The sequence below is a fragment of the Talpa occidentalis genome, unplaced genomic scaffold (genome assembly GCF_014898055.3).
Source record: "Talpa occidentalis isolate TD23 unplaced genomic scaffold, MPIMG_talOcc4v2.1 talOcc4.12, whole genome shotgun sequence".
Taxonomy (NCBI): Eukaryota; Metazoa; Chordata; class Mammalia; order Eulipotyphla; family Talpidae; genus Talpa; species Talpa occidentalis.
The window spans coordinates 45,160,943-45,188,247 of NW_023601212.1; the positions used below are offsets into that span (position 1 = coordinate 45,160,943).

Consider the following 27,305-nt stretch of genomic DNA (forward strand, 5'->3'; position numbering starts at 1 on the left):
ATAAACAGCTGGGACTACATCAATTAAAGAGCGTCTGCACAGCAAAAGAGACAATAACAAAAACAAAGAGAAACCCCACAGACTGGGAGAACATTTTTGCACCCAACACTAATGATAAAGGACTGATCACAAAAATCTGCAAAGAGCTGATGAGACTCAACAACAACAAAGAAAATAGTCCAGTGAAAAAATGGGCAGAAGAGCTAAAAAGAAACTTCTCTGAAGAGGAAATGCAAATGGCCAACAGCATATGAAAAAATGTTCAACTCACTTGTAATCAGGGAAATGCAAATCAAAACTACCATGAGATACCATCTTACACCAGTGAGAATGGCACATAATAAAAAAACTAGCAACAACAAATGTTGGCGAGGGTGTGGAGAAAAAGGAACTCTCCTGCACTGTTGGTGGGAGTGCAAACTGGTCCAACCACTGTGGAGAGCTGTGTGGAGATTTCTGGACCTACTAAACATAGAGCTTCCATATGATCCAGCAATTCCACTCCTAGGTATTTACCCAAAGGACACAGAAACATCCATTCCAAAGAGCACCTGCACCCCTATGTTTATAGCAGGACTGTTTACAATAGCTAAGCTTTGGAAACAACCCAAATGCCCAAAAATAGATGACTGGATCAAGAAGATGTGGTACATATATACCATGGAATATTACTCAGCTTTCAAAAAAGATAAACTCATGCAATTTGCAGCAACATGGATGGCGCTGGAAGGGATCATGCTCAGCGAAATAAGCCAAAAGAAAAAGAAAAATACTGGATGGTCTCACTCATAGCAGGAATCTAGAAAACTTAAATAAGGGACCAGGAAAATGAATATAAGAAAGTGAAAATCAAAATCAACAAAAAAACTATGAACCAGAGACACTTTTTGGGGGTGGGGGGCAGGAGGGGAAAGGATTGGGGTCAGAATGGGGCGTTTGCAATTGTATGGGGGAATATAAAAATAAAATTTATTATTTAAAAAAAATAAAAAAAATAAAAGCTATACCTATCATTCAAAAAAAAATTAAAAAATAAAATAAAAAAATAAAAAAAAAGGCAAGATTTCTATTTTCATAAACCTCATAGTCCATTCAAATTACTAATGCGACCAAATCATGGCATGCAAAGTTGGAATAGATAATGATAAGCACATACACGAAAAAGCATTAAATGTACACAGTGCTTGCTAGAGCAAAGGGTTGCTCAAGTCTTTTGGATTTGATGCCTCCTAGGATTTTTCCTGGAACAAGAACTGGAGTGAGGAGACTGATCTGAGGGTGGGGCTTGAAAGTGTAGATGGATTGTGGGATCACTCACAGAATTTTCTAAATGCTACATGGGAACATAAATGCTCTCTGTTCTTTGTCTTAGGACTGCTGACAAAAGTTCAAATCGTGACATTCAATCAATGTCAATTATTTCTGTTGCTGACAGATACACAAGCTGGGACTGGAGATGAAAAGAACATTTTGGCTGGGTGCCAGCAGCACATAGCACTAAAATGAAACTGTCTGCCACAGAAGAAGTTACATCTGTTTTACTCTGGGTTCCCTCAGATAACCTTGAAAGGGAACATCAGGGAAAATTGAAGCACATGCTTTGTGCTCCTGGGACCTCATATGTCTATATGGTTGTCACCCCCTTTCCATCTTACCTTGTGTTCTGAATGGTGGACACATCACTGTTGAGGGAAGCGAGTCTATTTTTCAAAATCCAGAGTGCCACCAGGAAGAAAACTATATTGACCTTCAGGAAACCACAGAAATTTCATTGAATAAATTTCCAATCTGTTATCTCTGTCCTAGCTTGTTCAATATCAACTTCACACTAATTTTCAGATTTAGTAACAGTTTAATGTTTATAGTTTCAGGAGTATCCTTATCCTTAAAAACCAAACCCATAACAAGCCAGGGACACATCTGGATTCTGTCACCCTCCCTTTTGCAATTCTGCTCTTCCCGTGACCCTCAGCTGAGCATTAAGGATGCTCTAACATCATTACTCACAGAGAAGATGGCACACACTGGTCCAAGGAAGCCCCATACAAACCCCATCTCTGTGTGGAGCCAGCAACTGTATGTGAGAGAGAATAAAAAACTGCATTGGAACTGAGGCTACTAGAGAGGAAGGAGAGTGGTGGGTGTAAAAGAGGCTGGTGGGGTCCAAAAGTCTATGGGTGCTTTTGTAATATGAAAGGAAGAGGAACACTGAATGAGGGTCATTCTCCCTGCCCCCACTTACACGCAGTTGCCTTGGAATACAAATCCAGTATGCCATGTGCAAGGCCTATATAAGGGGATGGGGGAATTAGTAAATGATACATAGAAAACCTAGAAATCAGGACTTTACTGATAAACAGTGAAAGAATTCATTCTTGCTACAACATCAGAGTAAAATTCAGGGGAGGCAGGATATTTCAGAACAGTTGAAAATACACCAAAAAGAATGGAAGCAAGGGCAAACTGACATGTCCAAAAAGGACACCTGAAGAGAGCACAGCTGGTGCGTGTAAACAAGAATTTAACTGAATGCTGTGGCTAAGGGTGCAGAATCTGGAGGAGTCATTTCCTGAAAAGAGGACGGAGGACCTTAGAGAAGTGCTATCATTTGAAAACAAAAACGTGTTTATGGAAAATAAATAAAACAATTTTTAAATATATTTTATTTTATATAATTCTCACATCATTTTTCATTTTTGCACAATGTGTGCATTTTCATCTTGGTTATATTCCCCATACAATTCCCACCTCCCTTTTTTGACCCTAATCCCTCAACTCCTCCACCACCCCCATAGTGTGTCTCTGGTTTATAGTTGCTTGTTGATTTTGATTTTTTTTTATCATGATTAGTCTTTTTCCTGGTCCCTTATTTAGGTTTTCGAAATTCCTGCTATGAGTGAGACCATCCAGTATTTTTCTTTTTCTTTCTGGCTTATTTCTCTGATTATGACCCCTTCCAACTCCATCCATGTTGCTGCAAATTGCATGAGTTTATGTTTTTTGATTGCTCAGTAATATTCCATTGTGTATATGTACCACATCTTCTTGATCCAGCCATCTATTTTTGGGCATTTGTGTTGTTTCCATAGCTTAGCTATTGTAAATAGTGCTGCTATAAACATAGGGGTGCAGGTGCCCTTTTGAATTAGTGTTTCTGTGTCCTTTGGGTAAATACCTAGGAGTGGAATTGCTGGATCATATGGAAGCTCTATCTTTAGTAGGTTGAGAAATCTCCATACACTTTCCATAGTGGTTGGACCAGTTTGCACTCCACGCTCCCACCAGCAGTGCAGGTGGGAGCCAACATTTGTAACATCCTCGCCAACATTTGTAAAAACATCTATTTTAAAACTCAAATTCACCCAAGCCCAAGAACAAACTAAAAATAATCCATCCAAAAGAGACTTCTGAACTTTGATAAGACTGAGAAGTATGTGATTTTTAACTTGAAGCTGTTTTCATTCCTTCTCTCCACAGTCTAGTATACAGCAGCCACATGTTCACCACTTTGTAGGCAACAGAGAGATATGACTACTTTTGGAGCGCTATTCAAAGCATCATCACCAATAGAGCAGTCAGTATTTTTTCTCACCCATTAGTTCCCTGGGGGGTCTTCATTCTCAAAATTTGGAGGCTATTTGGTTATTTTTTGTGCCTCAGGGACAAAAGATACCATACCCCTAGAACATTACCAAATAATAGAATACTACAATCACATCACCAGACACCAAAGACTGTCATCAAGTAGGATCAACAGAAACTTGTGCAGGATTTTTTCTAAATACTGGAAAACTAAAGGACAGTAAGGACTTTTGAAAACTCTGTAATGTTCCCAGAAACCTAAGATTGAACAAGACTGTGTCATGCTCAGGAAAGGCCTGGAGGAAGAAAGCAGGTCTCTTATCTCTGGCTGACCTTGAGGTTTTGTGCAACCAAGATATGAGAGCTCACACTGTTAGGCAAACTGCTTGAAGATTAAAGGGGTGTCTTCTCACATGATATCTTATAAAAGAGGGCAAAGAATATTGCAAGGTATTTAAGGCAGTCTTCTGAACAAATGTTGAATGGTTTCTACATTGTACTGAATGGGGTGTGACCACTAGAAATCAAGATTAGAAATAAAAACAAGACTTTTAAAAATCTAACAGAGCACTCAAAGGCCACAGACTGCAGGCAATCATCAATCTCCAGAACTAGTTTAGGAAAGTCACTAAACAAACAACAAACTAGTGACAATGAACTACAACATTTTATCTAAAACACCCAATTTTAGAGAATCTACCCACACCATGGCAGAATAGAGATGCTAGGATCATCCTCTCCCTTAAAAACAACCATACACAAATATTTGCTCAAAGACAGTTTCAGAAGTTCCCTAACAGAAACTCAGAGTTTCCCTTGGAGAACCTCCTGGTGGTTTACTGTGGGGAAAGAGAAAGAGATAAAGTGAGGAGGAGTAAAACCAGGAAAGTAGATACGCCAGACAGAACTGGCTATGGATCAATCCATGGCCCTATAGGGCATTAGAGAAAATTTCCCTAAGGGATTTCTCAGAATAGTAATATAGTCACACATGGGCACCAGTCAGCTTGGAACACTGGGAACTCCACAATCAGCACAAGTAAAGTAAAGCTCACCCCACCGTCTCCCAGGAGTAAGATCAGAGTCACCAGCATCGTAGGCTCAACAGCAGAAAGGACTGGTGAGAGAGAACTCACCAGCCCTTGGAAAGTATCCAGTAGGCACATAGAGCTTTCCCCCAGGTACCTGGGAAGTGGGGCAGCAGCAGTGGAGGTGGCCATCACCTCTGGCCATAGCTGGGGAGTGGGGCACACATGATACCTAGTCACCTCCTGTCTGCCAGACCTAACTGACCCAGAGCAACAGCCTTATGGACCAGCATGAGAAACTCAACTAGCACAGAATAGGATCCAAAGCAGAAAGAAGCAGCAGAGAGAGGGAAAAAAATGATAAATTCTGACATCATCAAAACCAAAATCTACTTTTGCCTTAAAGGGCATTATGAGATGCCATCTTACACCTTTGAGAATGGCAATATTAAAACAAACTAGCTACAACAAATGTTGGCGAGGATGCGAAGAAAAGGGAACTCTCCTGCACTGCTGGCATGAGTGCAAAATGGTCCAACCACTATGGAAAGCTGTGTGGAGATTCCTCAACCTGGTGAAGATGGAGTTTCCATGTGATCCAGCAAATGAAAAATGATATAAAAAATATATGAAATAAAAAAAAACTTAAAAAAGGGCCTTATCAAGAAAGTGAAAAGATATTGAAACAAAATATGAAAATCATATATTGATATTTTTCTAATAGAATATATTAACACTTACAATAGATCAATAAAAAGAAAATCCAACTTAAAAATGGGCAAAAGATTTAAACAGGTATTTCTCCAAGGGAGATAAGCAAATAGTCAATAAGCACATGAAAAAGTGCCCAACAGCATTAGTCATTAGGGGAATAAAAATCTGACCCACAATAATTATCACTTCACATGCATCATGGCCAAAGTAAAAAATGTAGAAAATAATTGTTAGTGAGATAGAGAAGTGGTGGCACAAGGGGATAAGCACAGCACTATGAAGCTGTCAGCAGCCTCTGCAGCACGAGTTCCATCCATGGCTGCCCAGGGAGCGGCCCACATGGCCCAGCGGACCTGTCCTGACTCACCTGCTGCTCCCCTCAGCAGTGTATTTCAGTCAGTCTGCCTGTTCTGTTCCCCACTCTGTCTCTGGTGAATCCTCTCACCCTTGCCCCCACACCTCTGGCCTGTGCCCTAGTTTTTGTATGCCTAAATAAATAAATCTTTTTTTAAAAAAGATACAGAGAAGTTGAAACCTCATATATTGTTGGTGGGATGTGAAGTTTGAGACACTGGAAAACAAGTGGTGGTTTGTCAGAATGCTAAACACAGATTTGCCACTTGTAGACACATACCCAAGACAAATGCAAACATATGTCCACATAAAAACATGCATGTATATTAGCATTACTCACAATATCAAAACAATATCAACTGCTGAACGTGGTATATGTATATAATGGAATATTATTTGCAGAACAACACTACCAGCAACAACAAGAAAGAGGTCATGATATTTGCTCCAACAGGATGAACCTTGAAAACATCATGCTAAGTCAAAGAATTCAGTCCCAAAAGACCACATATATGATTCATGAATGCAAAATAGCCAAAAAGATAGAGCCATAGGATAGAAAGCAGATTCATGTTTACTGAGAATGGGACATGAAAGTTACCGTCTATCAAATTTCTTTTGAGGATTTGAAACTGTTCTAAAATTGCATTGCCCTGATGGCTACACACCACTCTGATTACTCTAAAAACCACTGATATGTATACAATTAAAGGGTGAAGTTAGTGGTCTGTAAGATACATTTCAATGAAGAAGTATAAACATTAAACCTAGTATTAAATGCTGAAATAAGAGAATGGAAGCTCTGAAACTTGACTCCATGAATTTAAGTCCTCACTCTGCCAGCTACATGTGTGCACCTTAAGACATTTTCTTGAAAAGATTGTGCCTTGGTTTACTCATCTGTATAATAGGGTAAACAATAGTATCTACTTCATATTTTAATGTGAGGATTGAGTCAACTACTATAAAAATGGTTAGAAAATGCCTGACACTATGTTGGCACCTTGTAAATCTTAACTGTGACATAATCCATTGTTTTGATTACTCAAATCGGTTCTATTTTTCCAAGAGAAAAACTAGAACATCCTACAGGATAACGATTAAGTATAGGTTAGATTTTTTTAATGAAATCCTGAACACTCCTTTTGATTTCATCTTTGCTATTTCAAGGACACAGATTTAAATATATTCTCCTTAATCATTATAATATCGCAAAATAATGATGCGTTAAAGAGTATTAATTAGTGTTGCTCTCCACATTATTTTTCTTAGGCATTAATCAACATTCGACATTGGTTCCATGATGGCCATGATCACATGAAGAAAGTAATGAAGGTGGGATTTTGCATTTACCGGGCAGGTGTTCCATAAAGATCAGGCCTGGCTGCTGCGGAAATGGCCACAATCACAGCCGGGACTCCATAGCCCACAGGGAACATAAATTTCTTGATGAACCTGTTGACACTAGCATAGTTGACCACCATCAGATTGCGTGCAGTGAGGAAGAGGTGCAGGCCCTCCAGCAGCATCCAGGTGAAGGAGGCCAGGTAGAGATAGTGTAAGGCACCTGCGATGACAGCACACAAGACCTGGGAAGAGAAGGGTATCACCAGAAGGGATCATCACGGTAGAATGTGGCCGCAGGACCTCTCCTGCACACTGCCACTGGAGACAACTCTGATGTAGGATTGTCAAGAGATAGGGGTGTCTTCTACTTGCACTTGTCAATGTGAAATTGACCATTCACCCCAACAAGCTTCCCCAGGGCCCACGACCCTCTTATTTAAATGCCCATTACAACATTGCTCCATGAGTTCAGCATTCCCTGGGAAAGGGCTGGGAAGCCTCTGGGCACTGTCACTACCTTGATTTCAGTTCTCTCAATGGTTGTGAGGAAGAGCAGGTGGGCAAAGAAGAGGCAGAGTGAGAGCTGCAGGTGGAGGGAGGTGCTGGTGTTCTGGATGGGTTTGCACAGCAGGAAAGTGAGGGCCGCCAGGAAGAGGCAGAGCAGAGAGAGGCTCAGTCCCACGTAGGTGATCACAACCAGCACAGGATCTTCCTCCTGGGATGCAGCAGAGATGACAGTCACCTCCTTGCTCTGTGGCAATGACCTTCCCACCATTTTTATTTTCATTTTCAGGCACAAAGCTCCATTTTCAATTGATGCTCGCCTCTATTCCATGAGGCTGTGATGGAGTCTGTTCCTGGAGACTCCATGTCCAAAATCCAATTCCCCACTCCAACTCCACTCACCTCAACACAGCAACACTGTTCCTTGTGGGTTCTAATCCTTACACATTTAGAACTTGATTCTTGACTAAAGGAGGAAAACCACTATGCTTCATGATGGAGGTAACTTAAAATTCAAATTTCTCTCTTATTGCAAGTAACCTTCTTTTAATTATTTTTATTTTTATTTAAGTATCATCATTTTAAATCCTTGGTAGTGTTTTGACAGTACAGGATGTTCCCCCCTCGGGTAGTCACTGTAACCTCCCACAATGGAAGCACCTTCAGTCCTCCACAGAGTGCACTGTGTTCTCTCCCTCCTCACCCCACCTCTCCTTGTAGATAATTTAAATCCATGAGAAGAATTAAAAAATAGCAATTCCATTTAAACCTAACCAAGAATAACTGGTGAGAAGGAGGGGGGAAGTAGAGAGAAGTGGTGTGAATATAAAGGAAATGGATGTAAAATATTCAAAACTTGTTCATCTGGGTAAATGGCAATTAGGCATCATTTGCACTGTTTTAAATTTGTAGCATTTCTGTAGATTGAAATTGTTCCTAATAAAATGCTGAAAAATAATTAACAATCCCCCTATGTATTCTTTATGCACACTAAATTTTGAAAAATTTTGCTATAATCACAAAAAAAACTAATTTTCTTAATATAGAAGGAACTCACATAAATCCATAAGAAATACAACATACCAATAAAAAATGACTGAAATGGAGAAAGACTTTTGAGGAATTAGGTTAGCTTTGTATTATAGGTGGAATTCTTTTTAATATTTTCTTTTGCTTTTTTTAAGATTTATTTATTTATACAAGAACTAGGGTACAGACCAGAGGTGTGGGAGGGTGAGAAATTTACCAGAGACAGAGCCGGGAGCAGAACAGGCAGACGACCAAAAATGCTGCTGAAGGGAGCAGCGGGCGAGACAGGAGAGGTCTACTGCACCATGTGGGTATCTCCCTGGCCAGTCGGGAATCAAACCCACGCTGCAAGGCTGCTGACAGCTTCACACCGCTGCGCTCAACCCGCTGTACCACCAGGGAGGCCCTGCAGGTGGAATCCTTACTAGACCAAAGATATGCTTCCAGATGCAATTCAAAGTCAACCCATCCCAAATCTCTTAGAGCAATTGAGAAGAAAAAAATGGTCTTAGAAAATAATAGTCTATTTATGTAATGTAAATTTCCTGCCTCTACATTTTTTAGAACCAGAGTCACTCTTAAAAAAACCTAATTTCAGGAGCAGTTTCTTACCTGAATGAGCAAATGAAGAGAAAAGCTATTTTAAAATTAAATCAACAAAAATTCTCAGTGTCTTCACAAATATTGGAAAAATAACTACTATTTCTTTTTTTTTTTTTTTTTTTTTTTTTTTTTATAGAGGCATGCTTTATTTATTTGTTTGCTGGTTTGTTTGTTTTGTTTTGTTTATACATGCACTGGGTACAGTCAGAAGCGCGGGAGGGTGAGAGAATTCACCAGAGCCAGAGCGGGGAGCAGAGCAGGCAGAAGGACCGAAGTACACTGCTGAGGGGAGCAGCGGGCGGCAGGAGAGGTCTGCACGCCATGTGGGACCCTCCTCTGGTGGCCGGGGAGCAGCCGGGGATCGAACCGCCGCCGCAGAGGCCGCGGGCAGCTTCGCAACCCAGCGCTCAACCGCTGCGCCACCGGGGAGGCCCAATAACTACTATTTCTTAAAACTAGTAGAGGTGGCTGAAATTTTAAATGAAAACCAAAAGATCTCTGTCTCCGTACATATTGTTTTAGTTTACTTTCGAAAGGTTACAGTAGAATTAATTCACATGTAATTGGTTTATAGATGTCCTTATATATATTCTAAACTCAAGAATGTAATAGAAACTAAACCAAAATATTTTTCAAGAAATTGTGATTTAAGATAATTTTGGTCAATAAGAAATAGTATAAAACTTCAAACCACAGTTTAAAGCATATCTTTGAGTTTTAATATTGGGTGTAATACTTTACTTTTACTTGCACATTTTGATCAGAGTCAGCTCATGGTATCAAATAAGGAAAAGTAACCGACTAACCTATAAAGGAAATGGCCCAAAATGGAGTCAGTTGTATTAAACCTGTCAGGAAGCCTCAAGTTTTCTGGTCAGGTAAACTTGACTTTCAGGTAAAGGTTTAAACAAAAGAGAGAGGAATATCTAATAATAATTGGGCTCTCTGGTTTAAAACCTTAGAGAAACTAGATAAAATTAAATAATGGGGAAAAGTAAAGAAAGGATTATTTCATATGAAATTATCTTGCCAACTTAATTCCAGAGAATATGGACTGGGAATTTCACCTCAGGGAGAAATTGAAACTGCCATCTGGTAATTTAACATGGGTAACTCCCTTTTATATCCATTCTGCACACACTTCCTGAGTAGTTTCCCAAATTTCTTTTGGAAAATTGAGCTTATGCTACATTTATAATGGAATTTATTGAATATATGGATCATTCTAACTGAAATAGCTGCACTTTCAGGTTTTCTTCTTGTAGGGGTATCATTTAATAGAGTTAAAACTTACTCTGTACTTTGCTCAGCTGAACTAAGCTGAAAAGAAAGGGACACCCTGGGGGTGCCATGGAAACCTGGCCAGGGATCCACGTGACCAATAGGGGGCCACCTCGAATTCCCAGTAATGTGGTAATAGGGCAAACAGAACCAGGCAGGACACCTCTGTGGGGAAGCCCCCCCAAACCTGATGCCCCAGCAGACCACAACTGACAGAGACCAACTCCCCCGTCATGAAAACAAATTAATGTTACACAATTATCTGGTAGAACTGGAGTGAAGGTGGAAAAAGAAATGTTTCAGTGGCATATCTTGGTCATTTGAGTTTTTTGCCTTTTAATTAACCTGTACACTGAACTGAATCCTGGTAAGAGAGCCATGACTCACCGCTAGCTCTTTGACCTTCTGAGTTGGAGTGAGGGGCAGAGCAGAGCCTCCGGGTAGACTCCCACTTCCGCAGGACCTCCTGCCACAGCTCCCACTTCAGCGCAGCTGCCCCTTTTTGCAGGGAAAAGGGTTCCTACTGCTGCTCAGGTCCCACGTGTGCCCCTTCAGCTACCTGTGGCTGGTTTTCCAGCTTCCGTGCTTTGGTGGAAGCCATGAGCGCACTCTCTTGAGAGACTAAGATGGTTGCCATCTTGACTATGTGGTGCATTCAGCTTGGGTGGTACATTTTGTTTTGTTTTTTTTTTTTGTTTTTGTTTTTTTTGTTTTTTATTTAAATTTTATTTTTATATTCCCCATACAATTACAACCCCCTTATTTTGACCCCAACCCCTCCTTTCCCTGTCCCCCATACCCCATAGAGTGTCTCTGGTTCATAGTTGTTTGTTGATTTGGATATTTTCTTTCTTATAGTTATTCTTTTTCCTAGTCCCTTATTTAAGTTTTCTAGATTCCTGCTATGAGTGAGACCATCCGGTATTTTTCTTTTTCTTTCTGGCTTATTTCGCTGAGCATGATCCCTTCCAGCTCCATCCATGTTGCTGCAAATTGCATGTGTTTATCTTTTTCGAATGCTGAGTAATATTCCATGGTGTATATGTTGGATGGTACATTTTGAACTTTGGTTCTCTCCTCCTCTCCCAGCCCACAGACCCCTGTGCAACTTCTTACTTGTGTTTCTTGCCAGGAGGTTGACTTGGATTCATTCTCCTGGCAGCTCTGCCCTTGGGCCTTGACCACTCTACTTTGGGTTGTGCCTGTTTGACTGAAGGTGCCCACAAAGGAGAGGTTGATTTGGGAGTTTGGTTGGGAGTCCATATTTTGAAATCCTTCTCTCCCCTACTCCTCTTCTCCCCTTCTCTATTCCCTTGGAACCTCTGATCGATCTATTTAAAATCTTTGACACACTAGAGTTTGAGTCTTTGCTTTTATGCAGTGGCTAGGCACAACCCTTAGATTGGGCAACATGGGTTTTTCCCCATAAGAGTTTGGGGTCCATGGACACCCCTAAGTTTCACCCAGTATGATCCTGACTTTTTCTAATTTGACTATGACTTTTCAAACAAATCTTTCCAGTTTTTCTCCCAGCCTTTTTGGCTTGGATTGATTAACTGTCTTGTTCTACAACTGGAAGTGGAAAATCCTGTCAACTTCAGAGAGATCACCAAGACAGCTGTGCTAAATATGACCATCACTGTTTTCCTAAATACCTGATGATATGGAATTGCAAACATGAAAATCACTGTCTGCCCTCACCCCATCTGAAGATGCCTCAACACCCCCCAACATCTAGAAATCTTCTCTCTATAGGTTTCCCTCAGGACTCCCAACCGAATTTGTGATTTGCTTCAAACATTAACTTCTTTTTTGTTTGTTTCTATAAAAGTATTTCTTATTGCTTGTGACAGAGGCCTCTTGGATGTGCTTGCTTCTTTCACATTGCATATTGTCTTGGAAACAAACACTATAGTCTTTGGAAACAAAAATAATAGTACATATAAATCCTAGCATAATGAGTTACTTCCAGTCACTACTTACTCTTTTTCCCTAGTAACTTCTTTATTTTAGTCAATTGTCTTACCAGTCCAGAGATGACATAGTGGATGACATAGTGTTGCTGGCCCATGACAGGCCATTTGGTGGCACATGTATTTTGAGAAGAACCTTAAACTCACTCTGACTTTGTCTGCATTTTAATATTAAGACCTCTGTCTCTGGGTAGGACTTCTCCATTTTCTGAACATGTGATATATGAAGAATCATGTTCCCCTACTGTGGCTGCACAGGCTGTTCCCAAGCCCTTATCCTCTGCCCCCACAAGTACAAGAATGTCATCCCTTTTGTCAGGCTCCTTGTGGCCCATATATTGGCGAATCTGTTGTCCTAAGGAAGTCACTTACCTTGGTGGTCTCCCTGGAGCTTTCTGTCACTCTATCATTTCAATAAATCTCAGCTTCAAAATCAACTGCCATGGTTAGAGTCCTCATGTCATTCTTGAATGTTACAGGACAGTTACTGGGACAGGAAACACTTGCACAGTAATGTCTCCAGAAATTGGACATAATTGCTTAATTGGAATGACCTATTTTCAGTACTGAGAGACTGGTTCTAGGAAATAATTAAGCAATTCAACTTCAAATGTGGAACTTCTTGAGAAGTTCCAAAAGTAGGACTGTGGGGGAGGGAATCTTTCATCCAAAATATGCCTTTACTTCATGGAAGGGGTCCTGAGATTGGGTGGAAGTTGCTTTTTCTATTTATCTATAAATTTCTCTCTGTAAGGGTATTACCCAGGAAGATCTACTCTCCTTATCTCCTTTCAGTGAAGAAGGCTGAATTTAAATCTGCATTGCTTTATTTTCCAGTCCTTAACTGAATTTCCCCTTTCTTGCCCCAACCTCCCTTGTCTTAGCTAAGCTACTTGAGGTGGTATCTAAACCATGTAGGTGAGTTACTTAGTCATGCTGGGTCTCTCCATGTACACAGGGAATATACAAGATATTATTAAACTTTTACATGTTTTTTCTCCTATCAGTCTGTCTAATGCTTGTTTGATTATTTGCCAGCCAAGAAGAACCCAGAGGGATTATTTCCTTTCCACACCAACACTAAACCTCTGTAACATAATTTGAACTGAGGGACTTCGATGGAGTTATTGTGGTTCCATTAAATTATAGGGTTGCTTTCTATTTTTGTAAAAAATGCCACTGAAATTTTGATAGGGGCTCTATTAGTCTGTAGATTACTTTTAGTAATATGGGACATACTACAACATTAATCCTTCTGTTAGGGGGAAAGGATGTTCTGAGCTAATCCCATACAGGCTTTGTGGACTCCACCCCAACTACAGACCAAAGTTATCAAGACATTGGGAAAGACAAATCCCGTCACCACCAAAGGGAAGGTGGCTGGGTCTTGAGGGTGGAGTTAAGCAGCCAGGTTGGGTATAAAAACCAAACACGTGGGCCTTAGGGTCTCTCTCGCTCTGTCGCTCACCTCCTGGCTTCACAGCTCCTGGCTTGAGGCCATCTCTCAGAGTGCCATTTGGGATTCCAGATCGGTGGATCGGGTAGGATGCATTTAAAACTTTGTCTCTCATTTTTCTCCCTGAGCTGTACATTTCCTCATTTGCCCTTCCCTTTTAAATAAACCTTTTATTAACCTTTCTTGTGTGCCTGCAGTAGAGTATTGATAAATCCTTTAAAGTGCGCGGGTGAGGGCCCACAGTCAGGCACCCAGTTTTGTATCAGGCTGCCCTATAACACTTCGAGCTTATTAGGATGGAATGGATGGAATCTTTCCATTTATTTGTTTCATCTTCAGTTTCCTTCATAAATGCCTTATAGATATCATTGAATACCTGTATCACAGGTCTCTCAACTTTGTTAAATTTATTTTTGGGTATTTAATTCTTTTCAATGCAATTGTAAATAAAAAAATTTTTAGTTTCTCTTTCTGGTTGTTCATTGTTGGCATATAGGAACACAACAAATTTTGGGAGATTGATTTTGTATCCTTCACTTTACTGAATTTATTTATACTATTAGTAAAACTCTTGACCTTTTGGGGACCACTGATATTGTAACAGTTTAATCTCCATAAAAAGAGGAAGTTCCAAGCTCCCTGTCCCACCTAATGTAGGGTGGAGCTGAACAGTGAGGGGAAGCTAAAGAGAACTTGGAGGTGTGTGCAGCAGAGAGACATGTGAAGGAGAACACACTTGCTTCTCAGCTTTGAACCTGTACCAAGGACTGGGGGAATATGGGGAGAGACTGAAGTCAAGGCATGTAGAGACACTTGAAAGAGATAGGTGAGAGACACCATGTGGAGAGGCTGACAATGGCAGCCTTTATCTTGATTTGTACTTTTATTTTGCTCCTTTTGTCCCAGACTTTTCTGGCCTCTTCTGCCATTTCTGTGGTTCCCTGCCAGAAAGTACCTTACACCTGTGGCAGGCTTTCAGGCCTCAGCGGCCAGCTCTGAGTCAGCTGTTTGGCCAGACATCTATTCACAAAGGGATGTAACTCTGGGTGTGTTATTGGGAAACTATTATTCTTTTTTTTCTCTCTATGCACACTAACCCTATTAAAATCCTTTCACACTTAAGAATATGCTTTGTCTTTATGAAGCAGACAGCAGGCCTCTTTCAGAGATTTGGGGGTCCTAGGGTACCCCTCATTCTGCACACTATCAATATATGATGGTCTCCTTTCTAAGGACATGTGCCATATCTCCACTTAACTTGTTCTATTATGGTGTCATTCCTTAATATATTAGAGTTTTTCCATCAAACCATTGTATGTCTTTCAATAGAAAAAGAGAGAGAGAGGGCCACCCCAGTGGCGCAGCAGTTGAGCGCTGGGTTGCGAAGCAGTTGAGCACTGGGTTGCGAAGCTGCCCGCAGCCTCTGCTGTGCCACTTCGATCCCTGGCCACTGGCGAGGGTCCCACATGGCTCACAGACCTCTCCTGCCATGCCCACTGCTCCCCTCAGCACTGTACTTCGTAGGTCTGCCCGTTCTGCTCCCTGCTCTGGCTCTGGTGAATTCTCTCACCTTCCTGCACTTCTGACTGTACCCAGTGCTTGTATAAATAAATAAATAAATATTTTTTAAAAAACAGAAAAAAGAAAAAGAGAAAGAGGGAGTTTATGCTGGGTGTGCTTGAAATAATCAGGTGAACCTTAAAAGATTTGGGTTTTTCCCTCATAAAAAATATTCCAATTTTGGAGAGATTTAATGTGTGAGAGGTCCTCTTCTGGCCTCTACATAGGAACACTGCAATACTGTGAGAGGGCCAACCAGACCACATGAAAAGGAATGAGGGTAGCCCCAGGAACAGTGTGTGCCACTGCTGGTAGTTGGCAGGAAAGCGGGACTTCAGATCTATGACTGTAAGGAGCTAAATTCTACCAGCAGCCAGGGAGATAAGAAGTGGGCCTTAAGCCACAGATGAGATTGCATTCCTGGCTGAGAAAGCAATTTCAGCTTTGTAAGACCATGCCAGATTGCTGACTAGCAGAAACAGGGAAAAAATAAATGTGGGGTTTTTTTAAAGCTTACATGTATATTAACTTACCACATAGCAACAGACATTGAATCCATTCCCACTCAGGGCTCTCACCTGCACACTGTAGGAGGCCATGAGGACAGCAAAGCTGCTGAGGGGGGTACATTGGCAGGTGGTAGTGGTGTCTTTGGTGCTCACCATCCAGCAGCCTTTGGTAGCCCAGTGACCACCACATCCATCCTGATCACGCTGCCAGTAGACACAAAGTATCCTCTGCCTTGACTCAAGGGTCTCTGACTGCAGTAGTAGGGTATAGATAGGAGTTGGTTTTCTGGTGCTCAGAAATGCCAACTCAAAGCTGGTTTGCAAAGGGCTTTCCTGGGGAGATGATGCATGCATGGAAAAGCCCCACCCAACCCCTAAGTTTGAACTGGGCAGCCAAGCCGTGGCCAGTAAAGGATCTTCCACAGCCACAGTCCCACCCCATCAGGACTCACATGCTTGAAGACAAAGGTGACAGAGGAGTTGAGGTTTTGGGTAGCACTGCTGCTCATAAAGGCAGAGATGACATCTGAGCGCAGTATGAAAGAGATGTTTTGTAGAAAATGCTCGTGTGTCTCATGCAGAACTGCCTCCTTCTTAGTCCCCAGGGCCAGAGGGGCCTCTGTCAGCAATTTGCCCATCCCTGGGATGGTGACAAGGCCCACCACAGAAGGACCTGCAGGACAAAGCTAAGACTGATGTTTGGGGTCCTCAACAGGACCTCATTACTCACATGGATTCTTTCCCCACCATTGCCCACAACTTACTTTAAATCTTAGTCTGTATTTGCCACATATTTGTAATAGTGGGTATTTGTGCACTGTGATGCCTCAGTGACCTTCTCCCCACCTCAGCCATTACCTGAGGAACCAGATTCTGATGCCACGCCCCAGTTCAGCATCATCTGCGCCTGATTCTGATTCAAGGTGGCATTCCTGTCTCCATTCTCCTGCACCTCAATGGACAGTTCTAAGAGTGTGGGAATTATATAAGGGGTTAGATTAGTAACTGTGCCTGCAGTGGTGTGTGTGTATATGTATATATACATGTGTGTGTGTGTATATATATATATATAAACTGTGCCTGTAGTGGTTTATATATATACAGAAACTATATAAAAATGTGTAGTTGTTTATATTTATATATGTATACGTGTGTTTACATATATGCATATATATAATATATTATGCCAGTATATTATTTTATGTGTTTAGCATTTACTATGTTTTTTATACCAAATATTATTTTTTTAATTTTTTAAAGATTTATTTATTCATTTACACAAGAACCAGGGTATAGGCCAGATGCGCAGGAGGGTGAGAGGATTCACCAGAGCCAGAGCAGGGAACAGAACAGGCAGACTGACAAAATTCACTGTTGAGGGGAGCAGTAGGAGCAACAGGAGAGGTCTGCCACGCTATATGGGACCCTCGCCAGCCAGCCGGTATCGAACCGGTGCTGCAGAGGCTGCAGGCAGTTTCACAGCACGGCGTTCAACCGCCTGCACCACCAGGGGAGGCCCTATACCAAATATTATATGTGCAAAAGAATACCATTATAATACATTACACATAATATTTGGTATACATAATAATGGCATATAATAAGGTACATATTAAATGGCACACTAACATATTTGACATTTTAATTTATAAAGGAGTATAAGAGAAACCATGAGCAACTGTTCAGCAAGTTAATAACTAGATGAAATGGATAAATTCTTACAGATACAGAAATTTAAAAAAATGGATTGAGGCATAATGGCAACATGGCGGTGAGGAGACGCTGCGAGTAAGATCTCCCATTAAAAAAAGTTAATAGGGAGGAAAAGCGGCAGGTCCCAGTGAGAAGTGGGACACGGAAGATAAACGGGTGATGCCAGCAAACTGCCCGAAGAAGAAAGTTGCCATAAAAGAGGACCAGAAGGGAGGAAAGCGCAGAACCCTGCTCCCCTCCCCCGCCCACAGAGGCGGCACTCTCCGATCCCCAGAGAGGAGGAAAACAACAAACTGAAATGACCAACAAGAACAAACGACGCAGCAAGCGGGACTGTGAGTGGAAAGGAACTATTGCAGCCACCACACCCCGTGAACAGGAGCTGTGGAGAACCCTGCAGGATTCGCCGTGGCGGTGAGCAAACGGCTCCGGGCACCATTAGAGAAGAACAAAGACCCCAGGAGACGCGCACACAGCCCGGGCTGCTGGTAAGCTTGTGCGGAAAAGCTGCGTGCTTGGCGCGCTTGAAAAGAAAACGCGGACCGGGATCGCGACTGCCCAGGTCCCTGCGCCTGCGACCTAGGCTTGCAGGGAGATGCGCGGAGGCCCTCATGGGGGTGAAAGTCCCTCACTGAGTAAGCAGGAACCAGGCGCCCAGGCACGGGAGCGGGTGCAAAAGGCGCCATTCCCGCGCCACTGAACTGGGCTACAGCCCGCATCCTGGACCTGAGGGCTTTGAACTGAGACCCAGGGCACGAAATTCTGGGCGTGGGTTCTCCACGATGGTGGGGCACAAGGCAGACACAGCACCCCAAAGCTGTTGAGGTTTACCCTACCATTCTCGCTCTCTGTTCCCTGTCGCAGGGGGGTGGGGGGGTTGATAAACAGCCCCCCAAGGACAATAGGAGAGATCTCTGGCGCCACCTAGTGACCAGAAAAAAAAGTCACTAACACCCCATAGAACAGGGAAATTTCTTAAGACTTCTTGAAAAGGGCAGAAGGCTTCTGGAGGACCAGTGGCCAGCTGGGAAGTTAGCCCACGCCAGGCCCCTTCCAACTAGCAGTCTGAGCCCACAGAGGGAGCAGGCACCCACGTCCGGGGCAGACCGGGCAAGCAGAAGAGTATGCCTGAGACCGGATGCGCAGTGACTGCGTCCCACTTCGCCAGTTTAGAACAGGGACATTTCTTCAGTAAAGACTGCCTAAAACCAGCAGAAAGCTGCCCCAGAAGCCAGAGATGGCTCCTGGAGGAGCCAGAGGGGAGCGGAGAAGTTCACCCAAGATGACGGCCAGTCCGAGCAACACAGTGTCCCAATGCATACGACAAATTAGAAAACAGACAGTAGGGAGTAGAAGAACCACACGCAACCAAACAACGCCTCAGGAAAGAAGCACACCACAAAAAGAAAACCACCCTCCAGATTGCAACGAGAGTAACTTGGAAGAACTTCTGAGCCTTCCAGAAAGAGAATTTAAAATTGCCCTGATTAAAAAAGTGGCAGAAGTCATAAAGGAAAACAATGATCAGAAGAAGGAAATTGAATCCCTAAAGAGGGAAAACAATGGTCAGAAGAATGAAATTGAGTCCCTAAAGAGGGAAAACAATGGTCAGAAGAATGAAATTGAGTCCCTAAAGAGGGAAGTAAAAGAAATGCAAGAGATCAAAGAATTAATGGAGGAACTAAAGAACTCTGGGAAAAGCAATGAAAGCAGAATAGATGAAATGGAAGAACGAATAAGTACTCTTGAAGACACAGAAATAAAAAGAACCAAAACAGAAAAGGAAAGAGAAGTACGAAGGAAAAAGAACGAAGAAAGACTTCGGGAACTATCTGACGCCATGAGGAAAGGAAATATAAGAGTTATAGGAATTCCAGAAGGAGAGGAGAGAGATGTAGGAACAGAGAAAATATTCCAGGAGATAATTGAAGAGAACTTCCCAAATGCGAAGAAGGAGCTGAAAATTGATATACAAGAAGCAAGAAGAACACCAAACTTCCACGACGAAAGGAAAAACACAGCAAGACACATAATAGTAAAGCTCCCAAGAATCCAGGACAAGGAAACAATAATGAAGCTGACAAGAGGGAAGAAACAGATAACATTCAAAGGAAAACCAATCAGGCTGACATCAGACTTCTCTGAAGAAACACTACAGGCAAGGAGAGAGTGGAGGGACATAGTCAACAGACTCCAAGAAAACAGATGCCAACCAAGAATACTCTATCCCGCAAAGCTCTCCTTCCTCTTTGAAGAAAGAATATGGACCTTCCCAGACAAAGAGAAACTCCGGAATTTCATTACGACTAAACCCCCACTCCAAAAAATACTACAAGGAATCCTAAAGCTAGAACCTCAGAGGGCCGAATAACAATGAAAGAAGACCAAAAAAAAAAAGTTATTAAAAGAATAAATAAATAAAATCAAAGGAAAGACAAACACAATGGCAAATACAGATGCTAACATATCAATATTAACTCTAAATGTAAATGGACTAAACTCTTCAATAAAAAGACACAGAGTTGCAGCCTGGATTAAGAAACAAAACCCAACCTTTTGCTGTCTCCAGGAAACACATTTAGCTACAAAAGATAAAAATAGGCTTAAAGTTAAAGGATGGAAAACAATCCTACAAGCAAATGGACTAAAAAAGAAAGCAGGAACAGCTATACTTATATCAGATAAAACAGACTTCAAACTCAAAAAAATAAAAAGAGACCCCAGTGGTCACTACATTATTATCAAGGGGACAATACTTCAAGAAGAAATAACACTCATTAACATATACTCACCAAACGAAGGAGCACCAAAATATATCAGACAACTGTTGTCCTCTCTGAAAACAGACATCAGAGAAAACACATACGTAGTGGGAGACTTCAACACACCACTATCAACAATGGATAGATCAACAAGACAAAAAATAAGTAAAGAAACTAAAGCTCTAAATAAGGACCTAGAGCATTTGGGCTTAACAGACATCTATAGAACACTAAACCCAAAAAAAACGGAGTACACATTTTTCTCAAGCGCACATGGATCATCCTCCAGGATCGATCACATACTGGGGCACAAGACAAACATCAACAGATACACCAAGATTGAAATCATACCAACCATTTTTTCTGACCATGAAGGCATCAAACTAGAAATAAACCATAAAAAGAAGGCAAGGAACTATTGTACCTCATGGAGATTAAAAACCAAACTACTGGAAGACCACTGGACTAATGAGGAGATCAAAGAAGAAATTAAAAAATTCTTTGAATTGAATGACAAGGAGGACACTAATATCCTAAATGTATGGGATGCAGCAAAAGCAGTAATAAGAAGAAAATATATAGCAGTAGAAGCTCACATCAAAAAACAAGAAAGAACTCAAAGAAACAACCTAATCTCAAAGCTCAGAGATCTAGAAAAAGAACAACAAAAAAACCCCAAAACCAGTAGAAGAAAAGAAATAATAAAAACCAAAGCAGAAATAAATGAAATTGAAACTAAAAAAACAATCCAAAAGATCAATGAAACCAAGAGCTGGTTCTTTGAAAAAATCAATAAAATAGACAAACCCCTAGCCAGGCTCACAAAGGAAAAAAGGGAGAAAGCACAAATAAACAGGATCATCAATGAAAGAGGAGAAATCACAACGGACACAGCAGAAATCAAAAGAATAATCAGTAACTACTATGAACAGTTATATGGAAACAAGTTCAACAATCTAGAGGAGATGGACAAATTCCTACAACTCTACAATCACCCAAAGCTAGATAAAGAAGAAATAGAACACCTAAACAGACCAATTACAAGCAGCGAAATTGAAATGGTAATTAAAAACCTCCCCAAAAACAAAAGCCCAGGACCTGATGGATTTACAAATGAATTCTACCAAACATTCAGAGACGAATTAGTGCCTATCCTTCACAAACTCTTCCAAAAAATTGAGAAGGAAGGGACAATACCAAACACGTTCTATGAAGCCAACATTACACTAATACCAAAACCGAACAAGGACAACACTAAAAAGGAAAACTACAGGCCAATCTCCCTAATGAACACTGATGCAAAAATCCTCAATAAAATTTTAGCCATCAGAATCCAACAATGTATCCATAAGATAATTCACCACGACCAAGTAGGATTCATTCCAGGGACACAAGGATGGTATAACATCCGAAAATCAATCAACGTTATCCAACACATCAACAAAAAGAAATATAAAAACCATATGATAATATCAATAGATGCTGAGAAAGCTTTCGACAAAGTGCAACACCCATTCATGATAAAAGCCCTTGAAATTCTTGGGATACAAGGAACATACCTCAACATCATAAAGGCCATCTATGACAAGCCAACAGCCAGTATCATCCTCAATGGTGAAAAGCTGAAAGCAATTCCATTAAGATCTGGAAGAAGACAAGGATGTCCACTCTCACCACTGCTTTTCAATATAATACTGGAAGCCCTAGCCAGAGCAATAAGACAAGAGAAAGACATCCAAGGAATCCAAACAGGAAAAGAAGAAGTCAAACTATCACTATTTCCAGATGATATGATAATATAATTAGAGAACCCCAAAAACTCCACAGAAAAACTAATCCAACTTATCAATCAGTTCAGTAAAGTGGCAGGATACAAAATCAACACGCAAAAGTCAGTAGCCTTCCTATACACAAACAATAAATCTGAAGAAGAAGAAATTAAAAAAACCATCCCTTTTATTATTGAAACAAAAAAAATCAAATATTTGGAATAAATCTAACAAAAGAGGTAAAGGACCTATACAAAGAAAATTATAAAACACTGTTAAAAGAAACAGAAGAAGACACAAAGAAATGGAAAGACATCCCCTGCTCATGGATTGGAAGAATAAACATTATTAAAATGGCCATCCTACCAAATGCAATATACCAATTCAATGCTATTCCAATCAAAATTTCAATGTCATTCTTCAAAGAAATAGAACAATTATTGATGAAATTCATATGGAATCACCAAAAACCCTGAATAGCCAAAGCTCTACTGAAAAAAAAAGAAGGAAATGGAGGCATCACACTCCCAGACTTCAAACTCTACTACAAAGCCATAATCATCAAAACTGCATGGTATTGGAACAAGAACAGACATACAGACCAATGGAATCGAATAGAAAATCCAGAAATAAACCCACAGATTTATGGTCAACTAATCTTTGACAAAGGAGCAAAGACTATGCATTGGAACAAAGAAAGCTTGTTCAATAAATGGTGCTGGGAAAACTGGGTTGCTACATGCAAAAGAATGAAGCTTGACCACTACCTCACACCATACACAAAAATCAACTCAAAATGGATTAAAGAACTAGACATAAGACCTGAAACCATAAAATACATAGAAGGAAATATAGGTGAAACACTACGTGATTTGCATATCAAAGACATCTTTACAGACACATCACCCAAAGCAGTGATAGTGAAGGCAAAGATAAACAGCTGGGACTACATCAAATTAAAGAGCTTCTGCACAGCAAAAGAGACAATAACAAAAACAAAAGCCCCACCAACTGGGAGAACATTTTTGCACCCAACACTAATGATAAAGGACTGATCACAAAAATCTGCAAAGAGCTGATGAGACTCAACAACAACAAAGAAAATAACCCAGTCAAAAAATGGGCAGAAGAGCTAAAAAGAAACTTCTCTGAAGAGGAAATGCAAATGGCCAACAGACATATGAAAAAATGTTCAACATCACTTGTAATCAGGGAAATGCAAATCAAAACTACCATGAGATACCATCTTACACCAATGAGAATGGCACATATTAAAAAAACTAGCAACAAGAAATGTTGGCGAGGTTGTGGAGAAAAAGGAACTCTCCTGCACTGTTGGTGGGAATGCAAACTGGTCCAACCACTATGGAGAGCTGTGTGGAGATTTCTGGACCTACTAAACATAGAGCTTCCATATGATCCAGCAATTCCACTCCTAGGTATTTACCCAAAGGACACAGAAACATCAATTCCAAAGAACACCTGCACCCCTATGTTTATAGCAGCACTATTTACAATAGCTAAGCTTTGGAAACAGCCCAAATGCCCAAAAATAGATGACTGGATCAAGAAGATGTGGTACTATATACCATGGAATATTACTCAGCATTCAAAAAAGATAAACACATGCAATTTGCAGCAACATGGATGGCGCTGGAAAGGATCATGCTCAGCAAAATAAGCCAAAAAGGAAAAGAAAAATACCGGATGGTCTCACTCATAGCAGGAATCTAGAAAACTTAAATAAGGGATCAGGAAAAAGAATCACTATAAGAAAGTGAAAATCAAAATCAACAAAAACTATGAACCAGAGACACTTTTTGGGGGGTAGGGGCCGGGAGGGGAGGGATTGGGGTCAGAATGGGGCATGTGCAGTTGTATGGGGGAATATAAAAATAAAATTTATTATTTAATAAATAAAAAACAAAAAATAAATAAATAAATAAAATGCATAATGGATTAAAATACAAAAAAAAATGGATTTAAAAGAAATCAGTAAGTCTGAGCAGTAAAGACATTGAATCAGTTATCAAAAACTTAATAAAAGGAAAACCCCAGGACAGGTGGTTTCACTGGTGAATGTTAAAAACCATTATAAAAAGAATTAACACTAATTCTTTATAAACTCTTCAAAAAAAGAGAGGAAAGAACACTTCCTAAATAATTCTGTGAGACCACCATTTCCTGGTAACAAAACCAGATAAAGACATCACAAGAGGAAACTAGCATAAGGAAAGATGAAAACAAACTTTTGCTTCTGCTACATTCTGCAACGATTTCATAGTTTGTGATATCTCTGTATAAATGTATATTTATTGAATTGTCTCAGTATATGCATATATTCCTACCTATATGCTGAACAGAAAAAAAAACAGAAAAAGAAAAGGAAACTGTAGAGTAATATCTCCTATGAGCATAGATGCAAAAATATTCAATGAAATATTAGGGATAAGAAGGTACCAGACTTGTACACCAAATAAAAAAAGTGGAAAGAGGAAGGTGAGCTGTGCCAAAATGGGAGAATAGGGTAAATTAACACTTACCTCGTCCCACTATCACAACAAATCTACACCCAAATATGGACTAAACCACATCTAACAGACCTGAAACCTGGACTAATAGAGCTTCACCAATACAAGATGGAAAGGCAGCATACAGAGGATAGATGAGCCAGAGGTGCCCTTGCCAAGGAAGAAACTGCATTGTGGGGACAATGACATAATGAGGAATAGATCTCTGAGGGGCAGAAATCTTCCCTAGAAAGCCAGGAGGAGTGTAGAGCCTAACACCCTGCCCTATGATCCAGAATAGCAGAGAGATGAGTCCCTAGAACCCCTGATGGAGAGCCAGAAGGAAGTTAGAACAGGAAAGTAGAGGAAAAATGGGAGACCAAGAACCAGTTCTTAATAGGCCAGGAAGCCCTAAGACCTAAAACAATAAAAATCACTCAAAATGACCCCTGTCCCATAGGAGAAGGTGTTCCAGATAGCATTGTTAAAGCATGTACCTAGAAGGCAAAGAACATCTGTGAAAAATCTGGGGCCAGAGTTCCTAGCACACACCATGTTGGCAACCTCTCACCACTCAGCTGTCAGCCAAACAGGTGTCAAAAAATCTTGCAACCCACCCTCCATACTACTAGACCCTGAGGGCAAATCCCTGATAAAAGCTCCACCCACACACAGGCAATAGCCAAGCTATCTGGGGATACAGAGATAACAATCAAGAGGGTCCATCCTGGTAGACAAGCAGGCAAGGTCCTCTGCTAGCTTCCACCTGTTTGTCACAAATGAGCCAGGCAGCCAGAGCTATCAAGCACACTGCAGACCTTTCAAAAAATACCCATCTAGCAAGCAAACCCTAATGCCTCCACCCAACAAGACAGGTCTAAGGCCTACCAGACCTTGACTACTGCCAGCCCATACATGTGTCTGCCCTATGCCAGGCCCTCCGTAGGGCCTCAGTCCCATTCCTAGCCTCACTCAGTACCCACAGACTTGTGCTGTGCCAGCATTCCAAGCCAAAGTCCCAAACCACTCTGACCCCAGCAGCCTCACACCCCTCAACCTCCACAGCCTTGAGCAACGCCCAAAGTCACACAGCACACAAAACCATGAATGCAAGTCTTAGTACAGTCTCACTTAGCCCATACTCTCACGCAGGGCCATGTTCTCAAACTATCTCAAGCCATACCCCTAAGCCACCTCACACTATACCCACCCACAGCCTCCCACTGCCCAACCCATCAGCTTCCTGTAGCACTCCAGCCCCAAGCCACACCAATTCTGCAGCAGCCCCAAGCTGTACTTGATCTACAGTCTTGGACATTGCAGCCAGTCAGTGGGCCCCATGAGCATTTAGTGCAGTTACCACTGATAGCATAAGCGCTACCCCAACATACCTCATAACCCTCAGCTAGTTAGCAGAAGGCCAAACCACCAGCAGCTTTTCACCTTTTTGACACCACAGACTACTTACTGCCAGCACTGTGTATTGTTGCAGGCCCAGCAAGAACCAATGCAGCAAGCAGCCTAGACACATCTGTGCACATCCCATAGAACTCCATGGAGCCACACACCAAAACTGGACCAATGCCAAACCCAACCAAAATGCCCAAACAACCTGTAATTTTCATTTTCTCACAATGTATTTTCATTGCTTTGATTTCCTCATTAACTCAATAGTCATTCAGGAGTATGTTGTACCTTCTCCACAGAAGAGGACTTTCTGGTTTGATTATAGTTTGATACCATTTTGATCAGAGAAGATACTTGATAATGATTTCAATCTTCATGAATTTATTTATTCTTGTTTTGTGACCCAACATGTGGTCCATCCTAGAGACACACCTTGTACCCTTGAGAAGAATGTTTGTGCTGCACTTTTGTGGTGTGGTGCCCTGCAAATGTCTTGTAGGCCCATCTAGTTAAGTCTTCATTTAAGGCTATTGTTTCGTTGTTGATCTTCTGTGTGATAGATCTTTCCAATGACATCAATGTAGTCCCTTATCAGTATTGTGTTGTGGCCATATTTGAACTGAGTTCAGGTCCCACCCCAGGACTCACTGGGGTTTTCCACAGCCTACTGCAGCTGGCTAGTTTCCAGGTCCTGCCACAGATTCCCTGGGATCTGTGGGGACCTACCATAATGGGACCTTTCCCAGGTTCAATATCAGGGTTCCCTGTGGTCTACAAGGACCTACCATAGCATGGCTGCTCCCAGGACCCACCCCAGGGCTTGCTGCCAATGAGGCTTCTTCTAGACTTGCTGGCATCTGTGTAAGGCCAACCACTGTGAGGTTGCTTCTCAGTCTCATTCCCAGGATTGCTGGTGTCTTCAGGGGCCTGCCACCAGTAGTACTACTGCCAGATCTCATTTCTGGGCTCCCTGGAATCTTTGGATGCCTACTGCTACTGGAGATGCTTCAAGGTCTCATTTCTGGGGTCACTGCATCTATTGGCTCCCCACTTGGTCTACCCCCTCCTTGGTCAGCTACCCACCCAGGCTAACCACTTGGTCTGCTCCACTGCCCACTGAGACACCCTTCTCCAATCATTGTTACTAATGTGTGCTGTAATCATCTGTTTTTCCTTTATTAGTTATTGGCTTTGTCTTTCTGCA

At 41.4% G+C, this 27,305-nt stretch overlaps 1 protein-coding gene across 1 annotated transcript in view; it reads right to left on the bottom strand.

Moving 5' to 3' along the window:
- LOC119241066 (adhesion G protein-coupled receptor E2-like) overlaps positions 1 to 27,305 on the bottom strand; it is a 91,557-nt gene that overhangs the window by 11,856 nt on the left and 52,396 nt on the right. The window contains 7 exon segments of the mRNA XM_054693334.1: positions 1,656 to 1,747; positions 2,008 to 2,074; positions 7,032 to 7,267; positions 7,543 to 7,740; positions 16,010 to 16,188; positions 16,389 to 16,613; positions 16,799 to 16,906. Of these exon segments, the coding sequence (XP_054549309.1) occupies positions 1,656 to 1,747; positions 2,008 to 2,074; positions 7,032 to 7,267; positions 7,543 to 7,740; positions 16,010 to 16,188; positions 16,389 to 16,613; positions 16,799 to 16,906 (1,105 nt within the window).